We start from the raw sequence: 18508 nt of genomic DNA, 5'->3' as shown, positions 1-18508 counted from the left end.
TTGCCAATACTATAAAATCTATTTCACTTTTAAGTTTCTAATCAAAGCACTTGCACTTTTATAATTGTTTTCAGATATTCAGAAAATGGTGAACACTGGGAAGAGGGATAAGGAAGGCCACAGCTAAATGACAACCCCAGGACATTAACAAACTTATAAGCTCTGTTGAAGGCTGTTTTTCTATTGAACTTCTCATTTGGTGGGCCTACACTTTAATAAGATGCTGAGAATGCACACAAAGCCAGGAAGGTGTCAGTGTCGTTCATTCAATGACTGTGCATCCCAAAGAACTGCCCCTGAGTCCATGGATAATCACAACAGGTGATGCTAAGTTCTGTGAAATACAACCAACTAGTCTTTCAAATAAGAGTATGTGGAACAATGTGGAGGGAAAAACTGAATGGCATCTGTTATGCATTCCACACATATGACACTTAGCTATTGTGCTTACCTTTGAGCCAAGATCAAACTTGAATTTGCTGCTGTCTTCGTCTCCCGTCTCTGAGCTCTCCATGCCTTTTGTCCTCATGGCACTGTACAAAACAGATGTGATCTTCAGCAACTCCTTGACAGCATAGCCATCTGCCTGGTATAGCTTCTTAGTATTCAGCTTGATGTGAGCCTTTGTGGCCTGTGTGGATGAAGATAAAAGCAATAACAATTGTATGTGACCATCATAATGCAAAAGAGCAAAGACCATGGTATTTGCTAACTCTGCCCAGGTACAACCAGCCTATGAAACTCACAGAGCAGAAAACATTTTCTCAAGATGGCCCACTCCTTCTCCACTTACCAAAAGGACACATTCAGTTACATCTTGCGCAATTTACTTTTGATTCCAGAGAGAACGTGCAGGAAGAGTACTTCTCTCTTTAACAATGCTCAAACCTGTGAGTGACTCAAATACTCTACCTGAGATATCTTTCTAACATTCATTAATTTCTTTCTGCACTTTCACATACTACTGCATATCAAAAGACGACTGTACAACTGAATTTTCCACCTTGTACTTCCCTAGAGGGGTATTAAACAAGATCAGTCTCTACTCCTACTTCCTTCATTCTCCACACCACAAACTGATTTGGATACCAGAGATCCAGCGCTTCAATTGCTTTACTTTTTTTCGTACTTTGTGCCCAAATGAATGCATTTCCATAGAGACTTGCCTTTTCCTTCCCATGTTCGTGAATCTCTCCAATTCCAGAGTAGCGTGCTACTTCCCGAAAAAACTCGTAAACCCCCCCATCAGGGGTAGCAAGAGCTATATAAATGCAACCCTTTTTTCCCTTCTCTATCCCTCCACTATCCTTCTCAATCCAAATAATCTGACTAACATATCCACCACTCAAATTACTTTCATATTTTCACTATACTAATTCACCACTAATCCTTTCTGGGTTCTGAAGTAGCGTGCTACTCGCCAAAAAAGCGCTTCAACACCCCAACAAGGGTAGCAAGCGCTATATAAAGGCAAACCTTTTTCCCTCTTCCATACCTCCACTATCCTGCTCAATTCAAATAACTGACTAACATATACACGACTCAAATTACTTTCATATTTTTCACTATACTAATTTACCACTAATCCATTCTGGCTAACGGAGTACTGTGCTACTCGCCGAAAAAGCACTTCGACGCCTCGTCAGGGGTAGTAAGATCTATATAAATACAATTACAACTCAATACATCCTCTTACTCTTCTAATGAAAAATGTAGATGGCACTCTATTACTCCTTTATTTTGTTCTGCTTAAGAGCTCCGATTTAGTTTAGAGGAGATCAAGCTCTGGGAGTATTTCAGAGAAAGGTTCACTTAAGTTGGTTATAAGACCTTAGCTTGACAATGGCATGGTACTACTTTCTCTAGGCCTTCTTTGTCGCATTAGGACAGGTAACTGAGTTGAGCTCATGGCCGTTCTTAATGATTGATGTCTACATGTTCAGCGAACCATGAGACGGAAGTTGCATTACATCTGCTACACTTTTCCTCTCCTCTCGGTACTGCATATGATATAGGCGAGAAGAGTTGTAACGCTTTCCTGTCTTTGGTTTTCCTCACTTACCATTAGCATCAAATAAGGTTACAACGCCATTGTGTCGCCTCCCACATTCTCCAGTACAGGTTACAACATATTGAGTGCTCTGTTCTTTCATATTACCACTTTAATTTGACCTCTCTGCAATTGGGGTTTACAGCAAATGGAAACACAGGGTGCCCCAATAAAATCCCAAAAGATCTTAAAAACATTCTTTTTTTAAGATGTAATTAATACATTGATACATATATAGTTTACCCAATTAACTGAAAACGGAAATAGAAAAAGATTAATATTTATTGGTTATTGCTATCCTATTTTAAAACAACCTTAGTGTTTCAAGCTATATGCAAGCATGAAATAAAAAGTATGCAATTTAAATCCAGTATTAAATTGTATGATCGGGTTTCTATTAAATGGAGGGGTCCACACTGCAAGTACCAGATAAAGATCCCTTTATGTATCCTACAATACCGTCTGCTTCACAGAGAGCAGGCGCAGAAATGAGCCTTTGAAACATTTTGCTAAAGTGTGGGAGTGAGACAAACCACACTTTTTAAAAGAAAAAATAGGCAACATTTTTACAAATATTAAGCGAAATTACCCATATTTCCTGACATGTCCTTTGCAGGTATCTCACATAAAAATTGAAATTGAGGATATGCCTCGCACTCAAACGTCATTAAAGGTACCGGCAGGCAATTGGTTAGAGGAGATAATCTCTTTTGGTGTCAATTTTACTGATCCTACATGAAAAATTCTGCTCGAACAGTGACCCGGAAAGGAAGAGGTTCAGGAAGAATGACGTGAACTCTCATGCCACAATAGTAGAAAATGTGTGATTTTCGGCCAGAGTTTTGTAAATTTTGGTCCGACCTACCTAGCAGCTTTAGAAAATGGACTTGTAACAATGACATAAACAAATTTAATAACCAAACTGAAGGAGGCTCACCTGCCAGAGAAACGTTTCATTGAAAGAACAAAATTAGAAGTTGTCTCCGGTACGTGCCTCTGGCGTTGCAACAGTGGCAATGGCGGCAAACCAAGCAGAGCCTATTGGTATCAGGCTAAAGAGGTAAAAGAGATTCAATCACAAACATGCAATCACACTTCCTTAAAAGACAGACAAGCCAGTGTCTGATCATGTGTGTGCGAGAAAGAAATAAACAAAGCCATCTGGCAAACTTTAGAGGTCCATTTCAACACAATTTGGCTCTTTCGTGGTACCGGGTAATCTATGGAATGCCATCACCCTCGGCCCATTTATACAGCTCTGCTGTGGCAAACAGTTATTTTGAGGTGTGGTGCACTGCAGAAATCAAGATGCCCGCCTGATACTAAAGTGTTGGTGCTTCCTCCACAACTCAAGACACTCGATTGCAGATGGATTTTTTTTCCAAATGGTACAATGATCCTCAGCGGATACATCCAACAACTCTAAATAGAAGAAATGGTCAACGCTGAGCCGTGGTGTGATCTCCATTCTAAAGAGAAGCAATTTACCTCCATGTCAAAGGAATAGTACTCTTCTGTGTCTTCTTACATGAAAGTGGTGAAATGACTATAAGGTTGAAACCAGCGAGCAGCCATGCTGTAGTAGGATTCTCAGAATATTCTCGCGATAATGTGCACACCATAGGTACACTCTGCCAGCCTGTGTTTGGGTATCCGTTTGGAGATAACTGTGCAGCACAGCCCTGAAGAGGTTTCAAAAGTAGCTAGTGACGACCAAGTCGATTAAAAAACAGTGGGATTTGTTCTTTAACGTTAAACGCAATACTTGCAAGGGAAATAGAGAAGTGCACGTACTCACTTTTCGCAGTGCAGGCCCTCAATATCACCTGTTTGCAACTGAGAAGTGGTGGTACTCTCCCACTGAAAGTCTTGGATCATTGCTGAGGATTGCTAGTGCTCTTCCTTTGTCTTTAATGAAAGTGCAGGTACAAAATATTTAAAAAACGACCTGCCTAGTTACACATTGCAAAGGGTGCTGTGCCATCAATGCAGACGTGTGACAGCAGTTTAGAGAGGATGATAGAACTAAAAGAGGTAGACGCCTACTGACTGTAAGATAGGTGGCAGCCAAGACTTTAGCGTCCTACACAACTTACAATAGGATGATTATTGACGTCAGTGAGGAAAATGCACAATTCCACCTTGGGCCAGCCAGAAAAAGCTTTAACAGCCGAGAAGAGTCTGTAAATAATAGGCTACCAATTACAAATGAACTCATACGCCTTTGGTTCAAGTCCATGGTGTTTTTGTCTTAAACGTAATACGTACATGGTGCAGAGTAGATGTAGAGGGAAGAAGGAGACTGGTGTTTCGGAAAGCATCAACAAGAAGGCAGCAGCTAAGTAACCCTGTTAAGTTTTTCAAAATAATGCACATTACCATAGTCTGAACTAAGGGAGAAGGGAGGGCAGAGAAGGCCACACTTATACTAAAAAGAAGAAAATAACTGAAGAATCTTTTGAGATAGATGCGATTGTACGAATTAGGAGATGGAAGATAAGCAGCAGAATAACAATCACTATCAGTCACAGGAAGTCTCGTGGGTAAGGTACTTTCTTGTAACCTGGGGTCTACTACCGTCTGTCGCGCCTGATTGAAAATCGTGTGATTATGAGCATATCACTTAATACACTCCGCCTAAAACTGTACACATGTCAAACACGATGCATTTGTAAATATACATATTGTGACTGTTCAATTACAAATGTGCAAAACCCAGTTAATATAAAGTGCTCATAGGTTTGTGCTATAAAAATACCTTTACATTACATGGACAGAAATGAGGTTTGGTAATGAACTAACAGCTTTCATACACCCCCCCACCACTCTTTCATCAGAATGTACTAATTAATCGTATTCTTTCTCACACACCTATCCAATCATGCCCATGTCTGCTTTAGCCTATTCCACCACTCTCTCACACCCCATCACTACTGTCTTCCCACAACTACTCCCACAAGCTCTGCACTCTCCTTCTTTCAGCACTCTTACCCCATCTTCAATCTCAATATTTACAAAAAGAAAACAAAAATCAGAAGTTGGCATGTTCAACAATTACAAAGTATGAGACTTTAATAATGAATATCTTTCAGAATAAGGTACTTCATGTGCTCTTTCTAGTTTATCCCTAAGCTCACATCAAAGCACTGAAAGGCAAAAAGGTCCCTTCTTGTGACAGAAATGAGCCTTCTTTCCCAAGTCCTTATTAAGTTGAGTTGTTCTCAAATTAATAGTGTTATTCGTGGCCCAGTTAACTTATTCTGAGAACTATAAACGTTATACATTCGCAATTTCACATCCAAACCTTTTTCGAAACTAAATACAAAATTACATAAGCAGACTTGTATGTACAGAGACAGATTTATAGCTTCGAACTTTCCCAAATCCATGAGTAAGTAGGGCTCAGTGGCACCATGACCCCCCCTCTCCCCCGCTCCACCAGCTTGAGCAAGGATGCAGTCTGCTACGAGGCCCCCAAAACATCAGAAAAGACATAGAGAAAAGCAACCAGATGGAGCTTGTCGGTGTGACAGATAACCCCAGCAAGGTACGCTTGTTGCGCTGACAACTCTTTTTTTAAAAATTTTTTATAATCTTTATTGTTCAGTACATAGCATGTAGGATTTATACATCTATCTACATTAATTAATAATATAGGAAAAGAAAAGGGCAACACAAATAAACGAAAAAAATAATAATAAATAAACCAATAAATTTCAGATCGACACCTCCATATGTTGAAGCATAGGCTGCCAAATTTGGATCCCTAATTGTTTCTTTCTCATCGATTTTATACGATACAAACTGAATTCCAAATTAAATATATTGTAAAACTTTGCACGCCACATTTCATATGATGGCGCCTCTGATTGGAGCCACATAGAAGCGACACATAATCGGGGCAACAGTGGAAGCCATAAATAAAAGATAACGAAAAGGATAACAAGTCTGAGTGGGTTCAGAACCCTCACCCACACCTACTAACATTATCTCTCTAGATATAGACACATTAACCCCTGTAATTTGTGATAAGAATTCCGAAATGCTCCTTATGAGCTGTTTTAAGACTAAACAATCGAAAAAAATATGTACAATATCGGCATTCTCCGCCGAACACCTAAAACATTTCCCATCGTGGAGCCCACCCCACTTCATCATTTTCACAGGGGTATGATATAAATTAAACAAAGTTTTAACATGTTGAGTACGTAAATTTGCAGTCAACATGACTTTGGTAGCCATATCTATTGATTGTTGCACATAGGAACCAGTGTTCCCAAATCGCTCCCGCCACTTTGCCTCATGTATCTCAATATCATCCCGTTGAGACTCCAACAATATGTCATACAGTACCCCGATCTTAGCTCGTTTAATCAGGGCCTCTATTAAATCGTTGGGTGTCATAGGTGTGTATCTACAATGTTTAAGAATAAAATCGCGGGGAGGAGCCTAGCGCCGGACCAAGATGGCCGCGTGAGCTTTGAGCTCCCGAGACCCACGCGCCCTCCGTCGACTATCCTGTCTTCAATCCTGTATTATATGCACGGCATCTTGCAGATGACTCGTTCTGGAGGCGATTGATGTCGCCCGAGTTCGGATCGCCCACCGGGAACCGGAGTTGTGCACGGCGGAAGATTGAGGCCTGTCTCCGAGGGATGCCAGGGGCTGGCGTTGGCAGGATGCCCGACCTCTAATTGAACAACAGCGGCCAGGCGAGGTGTGAACTGTCGGACGGAAGATCCCGTCCTTTCACTTTCACTTTCTCGCCCTTTGTCTGCCTTGGCCTGGGAGTGCTTTCGGCTGCTTTATTATCCTCTGGACGCTCTGCGCCCTACCCAGGCGGGCTATTGCAGATCCGACCTCTCCTGCTCCCTCTACCTGAGAGAGGGCCGTCTTTTGGCACCGGACTGCTTGGAGCCAGACATGTCGGGTAAAGCAGAGGTGGATCGTCTGAAACCCAAGGCTACCAGGCGGGGAGCTTATACTCAAGCTAATAACATGGACCGGTATGCCCAGCAGAAGGGGTCGCCCGGTGGATCGAGCCAGTCGCTGGATGGACAGAAGACTGCCTCACCCCCGGCATCGGAGCTCTCGTTGCAGGACGTCATGGGCGCGCTCAAAGGGATGCAGGCCTCGATTGGGAGACAGTTTGATGCCCTGGCGCATAAAGTGGATACCATCTTGGTGGACGTTAACCTGATCCGCGCTGACTTGGGCAAAACTAATGAACGGGTAAAAACCCTTGATCTTAAGACCACGGGCCTCGCTGACGATGTCTCGGAACTTCAGACTGAGGTTCGTAAGCTGCGGGCCGAGAGTGACCTCACCGCCCGTCGGCTCGAGGACTTCGAGAGCCGGGCCAGGCGCAACAACGTGCGCATTATCGGGGTCCCGGAGTCCTCGGACGAGGTTTCTGTGGACCTTCTCGTGGAGGACTTGGTGCTTAATCATCTGAAGCCTAAGGGCCTTGGGAAGTTCTTCGCAGTTGAGCGAGCCCACAGAGTGCCAGGCGGGAGGCCCAGGGTGGGAGCGCCACCGAGACCGATTGTCGCCAGGCTCTTTCACTTCCGAGATCGGGACGCTATCCTGCAAGCATCTCGGGTGACGGGCCCGGTCCCTTTTCAGAACGCGTCGGTGAGTTTCTATCCTGACTTCACCCAGCTGGTGCAAAAGCAAAGGCTGAGCTTCCTGGGGGTGAAGAGACGGCTTCGGGAGAGGGACCTGAAGTATGCCATGCTTTTCCCTGCCAGATTACGGGTGGTGTATGAAGACCGAACTTTCTTCTTTGAATCGCCTGCAATGGCCGGTGAATGGCTGGACGCTTTGCCCCGACGACGGACTGGTGAAGATGCCGCCACAGACGGGGACAGTGGCCGGGATGGGCAGGGTTGATGCCTTTGGAGCCGGACTGACTTGATTTGGTTCCGGATGATGACTTGAACTGATTGCAGTACAATACGGAGGGTTGCGGGAGGACGATGGGAGCTCTTTCCTCCCTCAGGGTACTTTTTGTAGATTTGGGTATTGGTAGGGCGACAGGCACACTGCAAGTTGGGGGGGGGCTTTGTAAGCTGCAGCAGGGGTGCAGGGTGGGGGGGATAGTTGGGATTTTGGGTTTGTTGTTGGGGGGTTTGTTTTTGCAAGGCGCAGTACTCATTGTCAGGATTTTTCCATGGTGGCTCTTCGGGTGGGGGGTGGGTCTCTTGTGGTGTGGGGATGGGGGGTAGGGGTTTAAACGTTCTTAGCTGGAATGTTAATGGTTTGGGGGATCGCATTAAGCGGGGGATAGTCCTGCAGTTCTTGAAACGGTCTTTGCCGGATGTCGTCCTACTGCAGGAGACACACCTTATAGGTAATACTTGCCATGCTCTTAATAGGAAAGGTTACAAATTCATAGCTCACTCAGGATTCTCCTCTGGATCCAGGGGTGTGGGTATCCTAGTTAGAGCTTCACTACCGTTTGAGGTGAACTCCACCATTGTTGATGATAGGGGGAGGTTTGTGGCGGTGGCGGGGAGGTGGGAAGGAAGAACTTTGGTTTTGGTTTCGGTCTATGTCCCTCCTGCCCTGCAGGCCTCCACGTTCACAGATCTGGGTAGGGCCTTGTTGGACCTCCCGGAGGGTATGTTAGTGGTGGGGGGCGATTTCAATGCTGTCGGCTCCGGGCTGCTGGATAGGTACCCGCCCAGGGATACCGGGGGGGCTCAGAAGTGGCTTCCAGACTTCCTAGACACGCTCGGCCTGGTAGATTGCTGGAGGCTCCGGCACCCCACACAGAGCCAATACACCTTCCACTCCGGGGCGCATGGTAGCCTCTCTAGGATAGATTACCTGCTGACCCTGGCTGCGCATGCCTCATTGGTATCTGAGGCCAGGCATATGGCGCGGGGCATATCGGATCATTCGCCAGTGTGGGTCCGGCTGGATGTCGGGCGCGAGGGAGGGGGCAGGGTTGCTCCTATTAACCCCTGGTACTTTCGGGACCCCAAGATGCGCAGTGCGCTGTTAAAGACAGTTGATCACTTTTTTAAGGACAACCAGGGGTCTGTTGACTCGGCCGTGTCGTTGTGGGAAGCATTTAAGACTGTGCTGAGGGGAGAGGCCCTCTCCCTGGTAGTGGCGGCCAAGCGGCGGAGAGATGGCGAGGTTATGCAGGTTGAGGAGGAGATCGCGGCTTTAGAGGTGGCCCTGGAGGAGGGGGTTACAGAGGCCTCCCTGCATGAGCTGAGCCTGAAGCAAGCCGAATATAAGGACCTGGTGACTAATGCCGCCAAGACCCTCAGTAGGGAACAGCAGGGCCGCTTGTATGATGTTGGGGATAAGGCCGGGAAGCTCCTAGCTTGGCTGGATAAAAAAGAACAGGTTAATAGAGTAGTGCCGGAACTGACGAGAGAGGGGGGAGAGGTAGTTGTTGACCCTGAGGGGATAGTACAGTGTTTTTCGGATTATTTCAGTATGGTTTATGCCTCAGTTTCGGATAGGCCGACCGAGGACTCGATTGACCTCCTGCGGGACATTGCTCTGCCCTGCCTGTCTGACGTAGATAGGGACGACCTCGATGGAGACATAACGGTCGATGAGGTGGCGGGTGCCATCCGTGCGCTGAACTCGGGTAAGGCCTCAGGCCCTAATGGTTTGCCGATTGACTTGTATAAGCTGTTCCCGGATAGGGTTGCCCCTCATCTGCGCGACATGTTTGTGGAGGCGCGGGGGGGAGGGTCCCTTCCGTTGGACCAGAGACTGGCGACGATTGTTGTGATACACAAGGAGGGTAAACCCCGAGATAAGTGTTCCTCCTATCGGCCAATATCACTCCTTAATGCTGAGCCGAAAATTCTGGCTAAAATTCTGGCAGGCCGCTTGGTCAGGGTGCTCGGAGACTTGATCCATCCGGATCAATCCGGCTTTATCCCGCACCGTAACACTGCGTTGAACCTTCGGCGCCTCCATGGAGTGATTGCCAGGGCGGGCACGATTCGAGAACCAGCTATTGTGGCATCCCTCGATGCCACGATGGCTTTTGATACGGTGGAATGGGCATATCTGTGGGCAGTGCTTGCCAAGTTTGGTTTTGGCCCGGGTTTTTTGAGCTGGGTGAGGTTGCTGTATGAGGGTCCCCTTGCGAGTGTTGTGGTAAACGGGCGGGCGTCGACTCCGTTCCAGCTTGGGAGGGGAACTCGGCAGGGATGCCCCTTGTCGCCTTTGTTGTTCGCCCTTGCCCTCGAGCCGCTGGCGGCGTGGATACGCTGGCATCCGGATATACGTGGACTTAGGTGGTCGCCCGAGCACGAGGACCGTATATCGCTCTATGCCGATGACATCCTGTTATATCTCGCCTCGCCCAAGAACTCGCTTATAGTGGTTTGTGACGTTCTGACGTCCTTTGGCAGGAACTTGGGTCTCGTCATCAATTGGAGTAAATCGTATTTGTATGCTCTGAGCGGCGAGGTTCCGCCTGTCCCGCGAACGTGTTCGATCCAGATTGCCCAGCAGGGCTTTGTGTACCTGGGGATCTTTATCTCCACTGACTCCACTCTGCGGTATGAGAGAAACCTGCTCCCCCCACTGGCGCGCTTGCGGCGGGATGTTGTGGGCTGGCGGAAGCTGCCGCTCTCCCTCGTTGGGCGTGCCGCTTTGTTTAAAATGATGTCTCTCCCCCGGTTCCTCTATGCTTTGCAGAATACCCTTGATTGGGTACCGGCCAGTTACTTTTGGGAGGTTGAAAGCCTCCAACGATCATTGTTGTGGGATGGTAGGCCGCGCATAGCGATTGCTAAGTTGACGCTTCCGTGGTACGACGGGGGTATTGCGCTTTCGGACATTCGACGCTATTATTGGGCCACCCAGTTGAGCGCGATTAATCATGGTTTCTATGGTCCGGCTCTAAGCCCCGGTTATGCCATGGACCGACGGTTGCTGCGCGGCGGTAATTATCATAGAGCTCTGTACTCTCGGGCACTGGACTCGTCCCTCACGGGGCCTACGGGGGTGGCGGTGCGTGTGTGGAGGTTGGCGACTGACTCGTTGGGCTGGAAGGATAGGCTCACCCTAGCTACCCCGTTGTTTGAATCTGACAAATTGGGGAGGCTCTGGCATACGAAAGGTTTTGATAAATGGGACTTGATTGGAGTCTCCAGGGTTGGAGATTTGCTGATGAAGGGGAGGGTGAAGTCCTTTGAAGAGCTGCAGCAGGAGTATGAGTTGGGGAAATCCGAGTTCTTCCGCTATGTTCAAGTGCGTCATGCCCTGCGATCAGTTCTCGTAGACGGAGAGAAGGTGCCTGAGTCCTCTCCATTGGAGGATCGGATCCTCGACGGCCATATGCCGGAGAGTACGATTTCTCTCATATATAAGAAATTGATAAACGTTCGGGCGGACCTGCTGTTGGGGCTGAGGGACCAGTGGACTAGGGACGGGCTCGAACTGGATGATGAGGATTGGCAGTCTGCGGTCTCCTCTCCTAAGGAGGTCGCGATCCCATCACGACTGAGGCTGGTGCAGCTTAAAATACTCCACAGAACCTATGTCACGGGGCCTAGACTGGTTCGTATGGGATTCTCGGAGGAGGGTTTATGTAGGAGGGGATGCGGTATGGTGGGTACCTTTATGCATATCATTTGGGAATGTGGCGTTATCAGGGAATTCTGGAGGAGAGTCCATACGGTGATGGGGGAGGTGACGGGCATTGTTATGCAGCCGGAGGCACGGTGCTGTCTCCTGAATGTTTGGGGGCCTACCGATCACGATGTGGGACAGACCCAGTGGGTGACCCTGGGTAATATGGTGGCTAAGCGAGACATCGCGCGCCTGTGGGGCTCAGCGGGTCCCCCCACATTGACTGCGTGGAAAGAAAACATGGACTGGAGTATGCTGAGGGAAAAGACAGTATATTGTGCTAGAGGGCGCCCCCGGAAGTGGCATGCCATTTGGGGGAGGTGGAACCAGTATAGGGGTGGCATATGTCTTGCCCCTGATTTGGATCCCCCCGATGAACAGCTCTCTCCTTAACATTCTTTCCAGCATTTGTATATGTATCTGATTGATAATTGACTTTTTGGGCCTCTGCTTTTCCCCCCTTTTTCCTCTTAACACAGAGTTGTGACTGTTAGACGACGGGGGTCTGCTCTCCCCTGAGGGGCAATCACCAGTGGTATTCAGTGTCATTCGCCTTGCTGGGGTTTTGTGTGAGTTTGTGTTTATTTAAAATAGAACCTTTTTTGCTTCTCCTCTATGCACTGTGGACGTTTCCTTGTTTGCTTTCTCAAAGCTGCCGAACCTCCGGGATGTCGGCTAAATAGCTGTGTCCATGTTTTCAAGAATAAAGGTTTTTCAAAAAAAAAAAAAAAAAAAAAAAGAAGAAAATCACGAATTTGCAAAAATTTGAAAAAATCATTCTTAGGTAACTTATATTGTTCGGCCAAATCTGAGGAAGAAACAATTATCCCTGCCCTATAGATATCCCCTAGACGTCGTATCCCCTTAACCCTCCAAATATCTATCTTTAGATCCCGCGCTGACAACTCTTTATGGGGTTTGTAGTACTTTAACCGCTTACAAGCGGCCTGCCTTGTTAGAACTACAGCACCCCATTGGGCCCTAAGGAACAAGTTACTTACCTTTGGTAATGCTTTTTCAGGTGATACAGTACCAGCCTGTGGATTCCTCACCTTTTGAAACTACCCCTGCACCAGCATTCAACGGAAACCTTTTCTTAGCTTTCCCACGACGACGAGGATGTCACAATAGCAGGGCTCTGCTCGTGACTCCATATGACGTTACCGAAGCATTAAGAAGACCTCGTCGGTGTGCTGACGTTAGTTCCAACCATTTGTTCCGGCCCCTCGAGGCGAATGGGTGAACCAACAACATAACGCAAGTATACACAGTATACAATATATACACAAGTATTCACAGCATAAGCCGCATAACAATGCAAATGACAATGAGATACAAGAATGCCATGCCCAAAAATCTTTTTGGTTTATGTAGGTAGACAATGGGGAGGAGGGTGGGTCTGTGAGGAATCCACAGGCAGATACTGTATCCACCAGAAAAAGCGTTGCCAAAGTTAAGTAACTTGTTCTTCTGATGGATACATCTGCCTGTGGATTCCTCACCTTTTGAATTGAATCCCCAAGCAGTCCCTCTCCCGGAGGAGGGTGCTCACCTACTTATACCAAAAAATCCTGCGGCACAGAACGCACAAAAATGACCGTCCCCTCTCACCTCTGAATCCAAGCAATAATGCTTCGCAAAAGTGTGGAGGGAGGCTTAAGTTGCAGCCTTACTGATGTTAACCACAGGAACACCTCTAGCTAAAGCTGAAGATGAAGACTTAGCTTTAATTGAATGAGCTCTAATACCTTCAGGTGGCTCTTTCTTGGCCAAGGCGTATTAAATCTTGATGCAAAAAATGATCCACCTGGAAAGCGTTCTCTTCTGAACAGCTTTGCCCTTCATTCTTCCCACGTAACCAACGAAGAGCTGATCGCCCAGCCTTATGTCCTTGGTTCTGTCCAGGTAGAACCTGACCGCCCTTCTTGGGTCCAGAGGGTGACGTCTCTCCTGCTCCTTGGAAGGGTGGAGGGGAGGATAGAAAGTAGGTAAAGTGATAGACTGCCCCAGATGAAAAGGTGTAACCACCTTAGCCAGGAAAGCAGCTCTGTTCCTAAGAAGCATCTTGTCTGCATAGATGGTGGTAAAAGGAGGCTTAGAACTAAGAGTCTGAAGTTCACTTACCCTTCTGGCCATGGTATTAGCAATTAGAAATACAGTTTTGAATGTAAGAAGCTTCAACGGACAACTATGAAGAGGCTCGAAAGGAGAACTCATCAGGAAAGTGAGAAACAGATTGAAGTCCCACTGAGACATAATAAGGAAAGTGGGAGGAAACCTATTAGTCAGGTCTTTAATGAACCTCATAACTATCGGAGACTTAAACAACGATGGATGGTCTGGCAAACAAAGGAAGGCTGATAAAGCCGACAAGTAACCCTTAACAATTGCCACAGCCCAACCTTGCTGGGCCAAGGAAAGTGAAAAACTAAGGACATCAGACAAATAGGCCTTCAAGGGATCAATTGAACTCTCTTCACACCACTTAACAACTCTGGCCCATCTACAGGAATAAACAGATGGGGGAGTGTTCCTGGCCGATAAAATAACATCCTCCACATCCGGTGGGAGAGAGAAATAACTCAGGTTGCCCCGTTCAATCTCCAGGCATAAAGGTGCAGGCTCTGGAGGTGGGGGTGTAGAACCTTCCCCTGCGACTGCGAGAGGAGGTCTGCCCTGAGAGGGAGACGGAGCGGAGGGTGCAATGAGAGGGTAAGACGGTCTGTGAACCACACCCTTCTTGCCAATCTGGAGCGATCAATATGACTTGGGCCCTGTCTTGGCGTATGGGAGGGAATGCGTAAAGAAGCAATGAGCCCAAATCCAACTGAAACACGCCCCCAGCGCTCCCTGCAATGGATACTGGAGATAGCAGAACGACGGGCAATGCGCGTTCTCATGACTGGCAAACAGGTCCAACCGAGGAAACCCCGACATTCTGAAAATGTAGCGGACCACCTCTGGATGGAGACGCCACTCGTGATCGGCTGAGTAGTGCAGACTGTGACTGTCCACAGGAACATTCAGCACTCCAGCCAGATGATTATCAATCACACAAATCTGATGGTCCTGAGCCCAGGACCAGAGCCGCAGAGCCTCTCCGCAGTGATGATGCAACCCTACACCTTCCTATTTGCTGATACACCACATCGCGGTAGTGTTGTCCGCCAGGACCTGAACCGACTGACAGCAAAGGGAGGGAAGAAAGGCCTTGAGAGCCAAACATATCGCCTGCAATTCTAGAAGATTGATGTGAAGCAATCTTTCCTCTGGAGAACAAAGGCCGTTGATCTCCATATCCCCCAAATGAGCTCCCCACAGCAGAGTGGAGGTATCTGTTATCACTGTGGCCACCAGAGAAGGAGGTTGAAACGGCTTACCTTGAGACAGGTTGCCTGAAACACTCCACCATAACATATCCGCCGTACTGTCTTTGGAGATTCTGACCACCTCCCTGGGATCTCTGTTGTGTTGAAACCACTGCCTGCGGAGACACCACTGGAGTGCTCTCATATGCCAGAGTGCATGGTTGACCAACAGTATGCAGGAAGCGAACAGACCGAGCAGGCACAAGACCTTCAGGACTGGAACAACCGATCCATTCTGAAAATGTGGAATCATTGCCTGAATGTCTAGAATCCTCTTAGGAGGCAGGAAGGCACGATTCACAGTAGTGTCCAGCACTGCCCCTATAAACAGGTTGCACTGAGAGGGCATCAGGTGAGATTAGGGAACAGTTATCGAAAAACCCAAGTCGAACAACAGCCGAGCTGTTATTTGCAGATGATGCAGCACCAACTCCGGCAAATTCGCTTTGAGCAGCCAGTCGTACAGATAGCGGAATACCGGAATCCCCAACCTTCTGAGATGAGCTGCAACCACCGCCATCACCTTTGTGAAGACCCGAGGCCAAACGGAAGGACCCCAAACTGGTAATGTGGAGATCTCACCGTAAAATGGAGATCGTTCCGATGCGACTTCAGGATGGGAATGTGAAAATACACATCTTGTAAATCGATCAACACCATCCAGTCTTCCTGCTGCAGTGCCAGAACAACATAAACTATGGTCAGCATCTTGAACTTCTCCAAAAAAGTTCAAGACCCTGAGGTCCAGGATCGGTCTCAATCGCCCGACCTTCTTGGGGATAAGGAAATATCGGGAGTAACAACCCTGACCCCTTTCATGCTCCAGAAAAACCTCTATTGCACCTTTGTGTAACAAGGACAGGACCTCTTGCTGCAGAAGCAAAAGATGGTCCTTCTTTACACCAGCCCTGGCGAGGTGGGTAAGGATGGGGAAAACTCCTGGAAAGGAAGTGCATACCCATCTTCCACAAGATTCAAAAGCAAAAGATCTGATGTAACAGATTTCTGATTTTGTAGAAACTGGGACACCCGGCCTCCTACAGGACCCACATGCTCCAAGATGAGGGGTATAGAGCTGCTTCATTGCTGAACTAGTGGGGGGAACAGGAGAGGAGGAGGAGGAGGAAGACTGCTGTTGGGAGGCCCCTCGCAGACAGTCTCTTGCCTTCCCTCTGTACGACTTGTACAGAGGGTTCTGCTGCTGCTGCTGATGGCCTCGAAAAGAAGCCACTTTCCCAAACCTACGGAATCTCCTGTAACTATAACCCCTAGGCTAGGACTGCAGGCCTAAGGATCTTGCAGTAGTCCTGCTATCCTTGAAACATTGCAGAGCAGAATCCGCTTTTGTTCCAAAGAGCCTGGAACCACCGAATGAAGATCAAGCAGAGTGGCTTGCACATCTGGAGAAAAACCTAAACGTCTTAACCAGGCATGCCTCCTGGTAGACACCGAAGAGACCATCACCCTAGTGACTGAGTCCGCTGAATCCAGACCCGACTGGATTGCCTAACGAGCTGCAGCCTGTGTATCAGACAACACCTGCAGAAAGTGTCCTCGAACATCGTCCAGCAGCTTAGGAGCCACCTCTTTGGCTGTGCCCATGTAAGCATGGATATATCTTCCTAGCAAGCATGTGGCGTTTGAAGATTTTAAAGCCATGCGTTTTTGCCGACTGCTCCAGCTTTTTGGAATCCTTATTCCCGGGGTGGAGGGAAAGGATCCTGCTGACTGTTTGGACCAACATGAAGCCTGAACCACCAAGCTTTCCTGGGTAAGGGTGAGAAGTTAAAAAGGCCGGATCCCCAGGAGCAGCCATATAGCGTCTTGCCACAGTTCTGGATACTGCCAGGGCAGACATAGGCTTCTGCCACACTTCCAAAATCTGGTCCGTCAGAGCCTCATTGAATCAGAGTAAAGGTTCTACCACTGAAGAAGGAGAGTGCAAAACCTTAGTCAGAATGTTAGACCTGACCTCTGCCGTAGGTAATTGGAGATCTAAAAGGTCAGCATCTTTCCTTATAACAGTGTGATATGAAATTACGTCCTGAGAAGGCTTCGTCTTAGGGGAAGAAAACTCTCACTCTGGGGAAGTGTCCAAACCACTAGCTTCCTGAAGACCCTCGAAGTCATATACAGAGTCAATGATTTGCCCCTCCTCAGCTTGCTCCTGGAACTCCTCTTCTTCCAGCAGCCTCTGAGCCTCTCTCCTGGATCGCATCTTTGGAATCGGCATCGGCAGTGCTGTGCGTGGTGCCGGTAACATCAGTGCTAGCTTCGAAGGAGGCCCCTCATTAGAAGCTAGCGGTGCTGCACGAAGCCGGAATGGCATCGGCCCAAACCCAGAAGGTGCGGGAGAAACTTGCAGGATTGGCGTCGAGAATCTCGGCCCGGGAGATGCCATGATGGAGTCATCAGTATGAAGGACAAGAATGGTGCCTGGGCATAATGTTGGGGGATGCTCAAATTATAAGAAAGCGGACCCAGGGGCAAGCCGGCATGCCTGATGGGTTAGCCGCTTTGGCAAACATGCCAAACATCGCATTAAGAAAATGTGACGGATCCGCACCTGGACCCAGAAAAGGGGAGTATGGATCCGGAGCCGCCTGGTCTAGATCTGACTGAGGCCATGGGGCGAGCTTTGGCATCGGCATCGGGGACACTGGAGCAGGTGAAGCCGGAGAAGCAGGAGACGCCTCCCTGGGCACCGGCAAATCTCTTGGCATTGGAGAATGGGCCGGAGTCGCCTGCGGAGAAGGCGAGATATCATCTTTCCCATGACAACGGTGGACCGGAGAAGCCGACCTCGAAGACTTGCCTTTCGAAGAACGAAGCCAGGACACATGACCTTGCATCTTCTTATGCTTTGTCGATGGCCTCGAGGTGTGCGGGGTCGTTGACTTCGACTTGGATCTCTTGCGGCCTCTCTTCTCCTTTCTCGCCCGGCCATACACCACCTTGCCTCATTTTCCTTAAGCGCCTTCGGATTCATCCTTCAACAATTCAAACATCCTTCGACGTCGTGATCCGACGAGAGGCACCACAGTCAATCTTCGTGAGGGTCCGTGATGGACATATGACCTCCACATTCCCTACAAGGTTTGAACCCTGACTTCTATTGTGTAGCCATGACACTGCTACAACCACAGATCAAACCTGTAACAATGTAAAAACCTTCATGAAAAGGAGAGTCCAGAAAACCGTTACGCGTCGACGGCGCGGAAAAAAGGGAACTGATGTCAGCACTCGAACAAGGTCTTCTTATGGCTTTTGGTGACGCCATATGGAGGCGCAAGTGGAGCCGTGCTATTGTTGCCATCCTCGTCGACTTGGGAGAGCTAAGAAAAGGTTTCCGTGGAATGTTGGCGCTGGGGTAGATTCAAAAGGTGAGGAATCAACAGGCAGATGTATCCATCAGGAAGGCCGCTTAATCTCCTGAGAGATAAAGTGACATGGAGTTCGAGTTCCAATCAGACCC

General features: G+C 48.0%; 1 protein-coding gene across 2 annotated transcripts in view; it reads right to left on the bottom strand.

Moving 5' to 3' along the window:
• IFT38 (intraflagellar transport 38) overlaps nt 1-18508 on the bottom strand; it is an 854149-nt gene that overhangs the window by 501661 nt on the left and 333980 nt on the right. For both annotated transcript variants that reach the window (XM_085628445.1, XM_085628447.1), the window contains exon 4: nt 452-631. In XM_085628445.1, the coding sequence (XP_085484571.1) occupies nt 452-631 (180 nt within the window). The remainder of the gene's footprint in view (nt 1-451; nt 632-18508) is intronic.

Source organism: Triturus cristatus, chromosome 10, assembly GCF_964204655.1.
Source record: "Triturus cristatus chromosome 10, aTriCri1.1, whole genome shotgun sequence".
NCBI classification, from domain to species: domain Eukaryota; kingdom Metazoa; phylum Chordata; class Amphibia; order Caudata; family Salamandridae; genus Triturus; species Triturus cristatus.
This window is presented reverse-complemented; position numbering and strand designations above follow the sequence as displayed.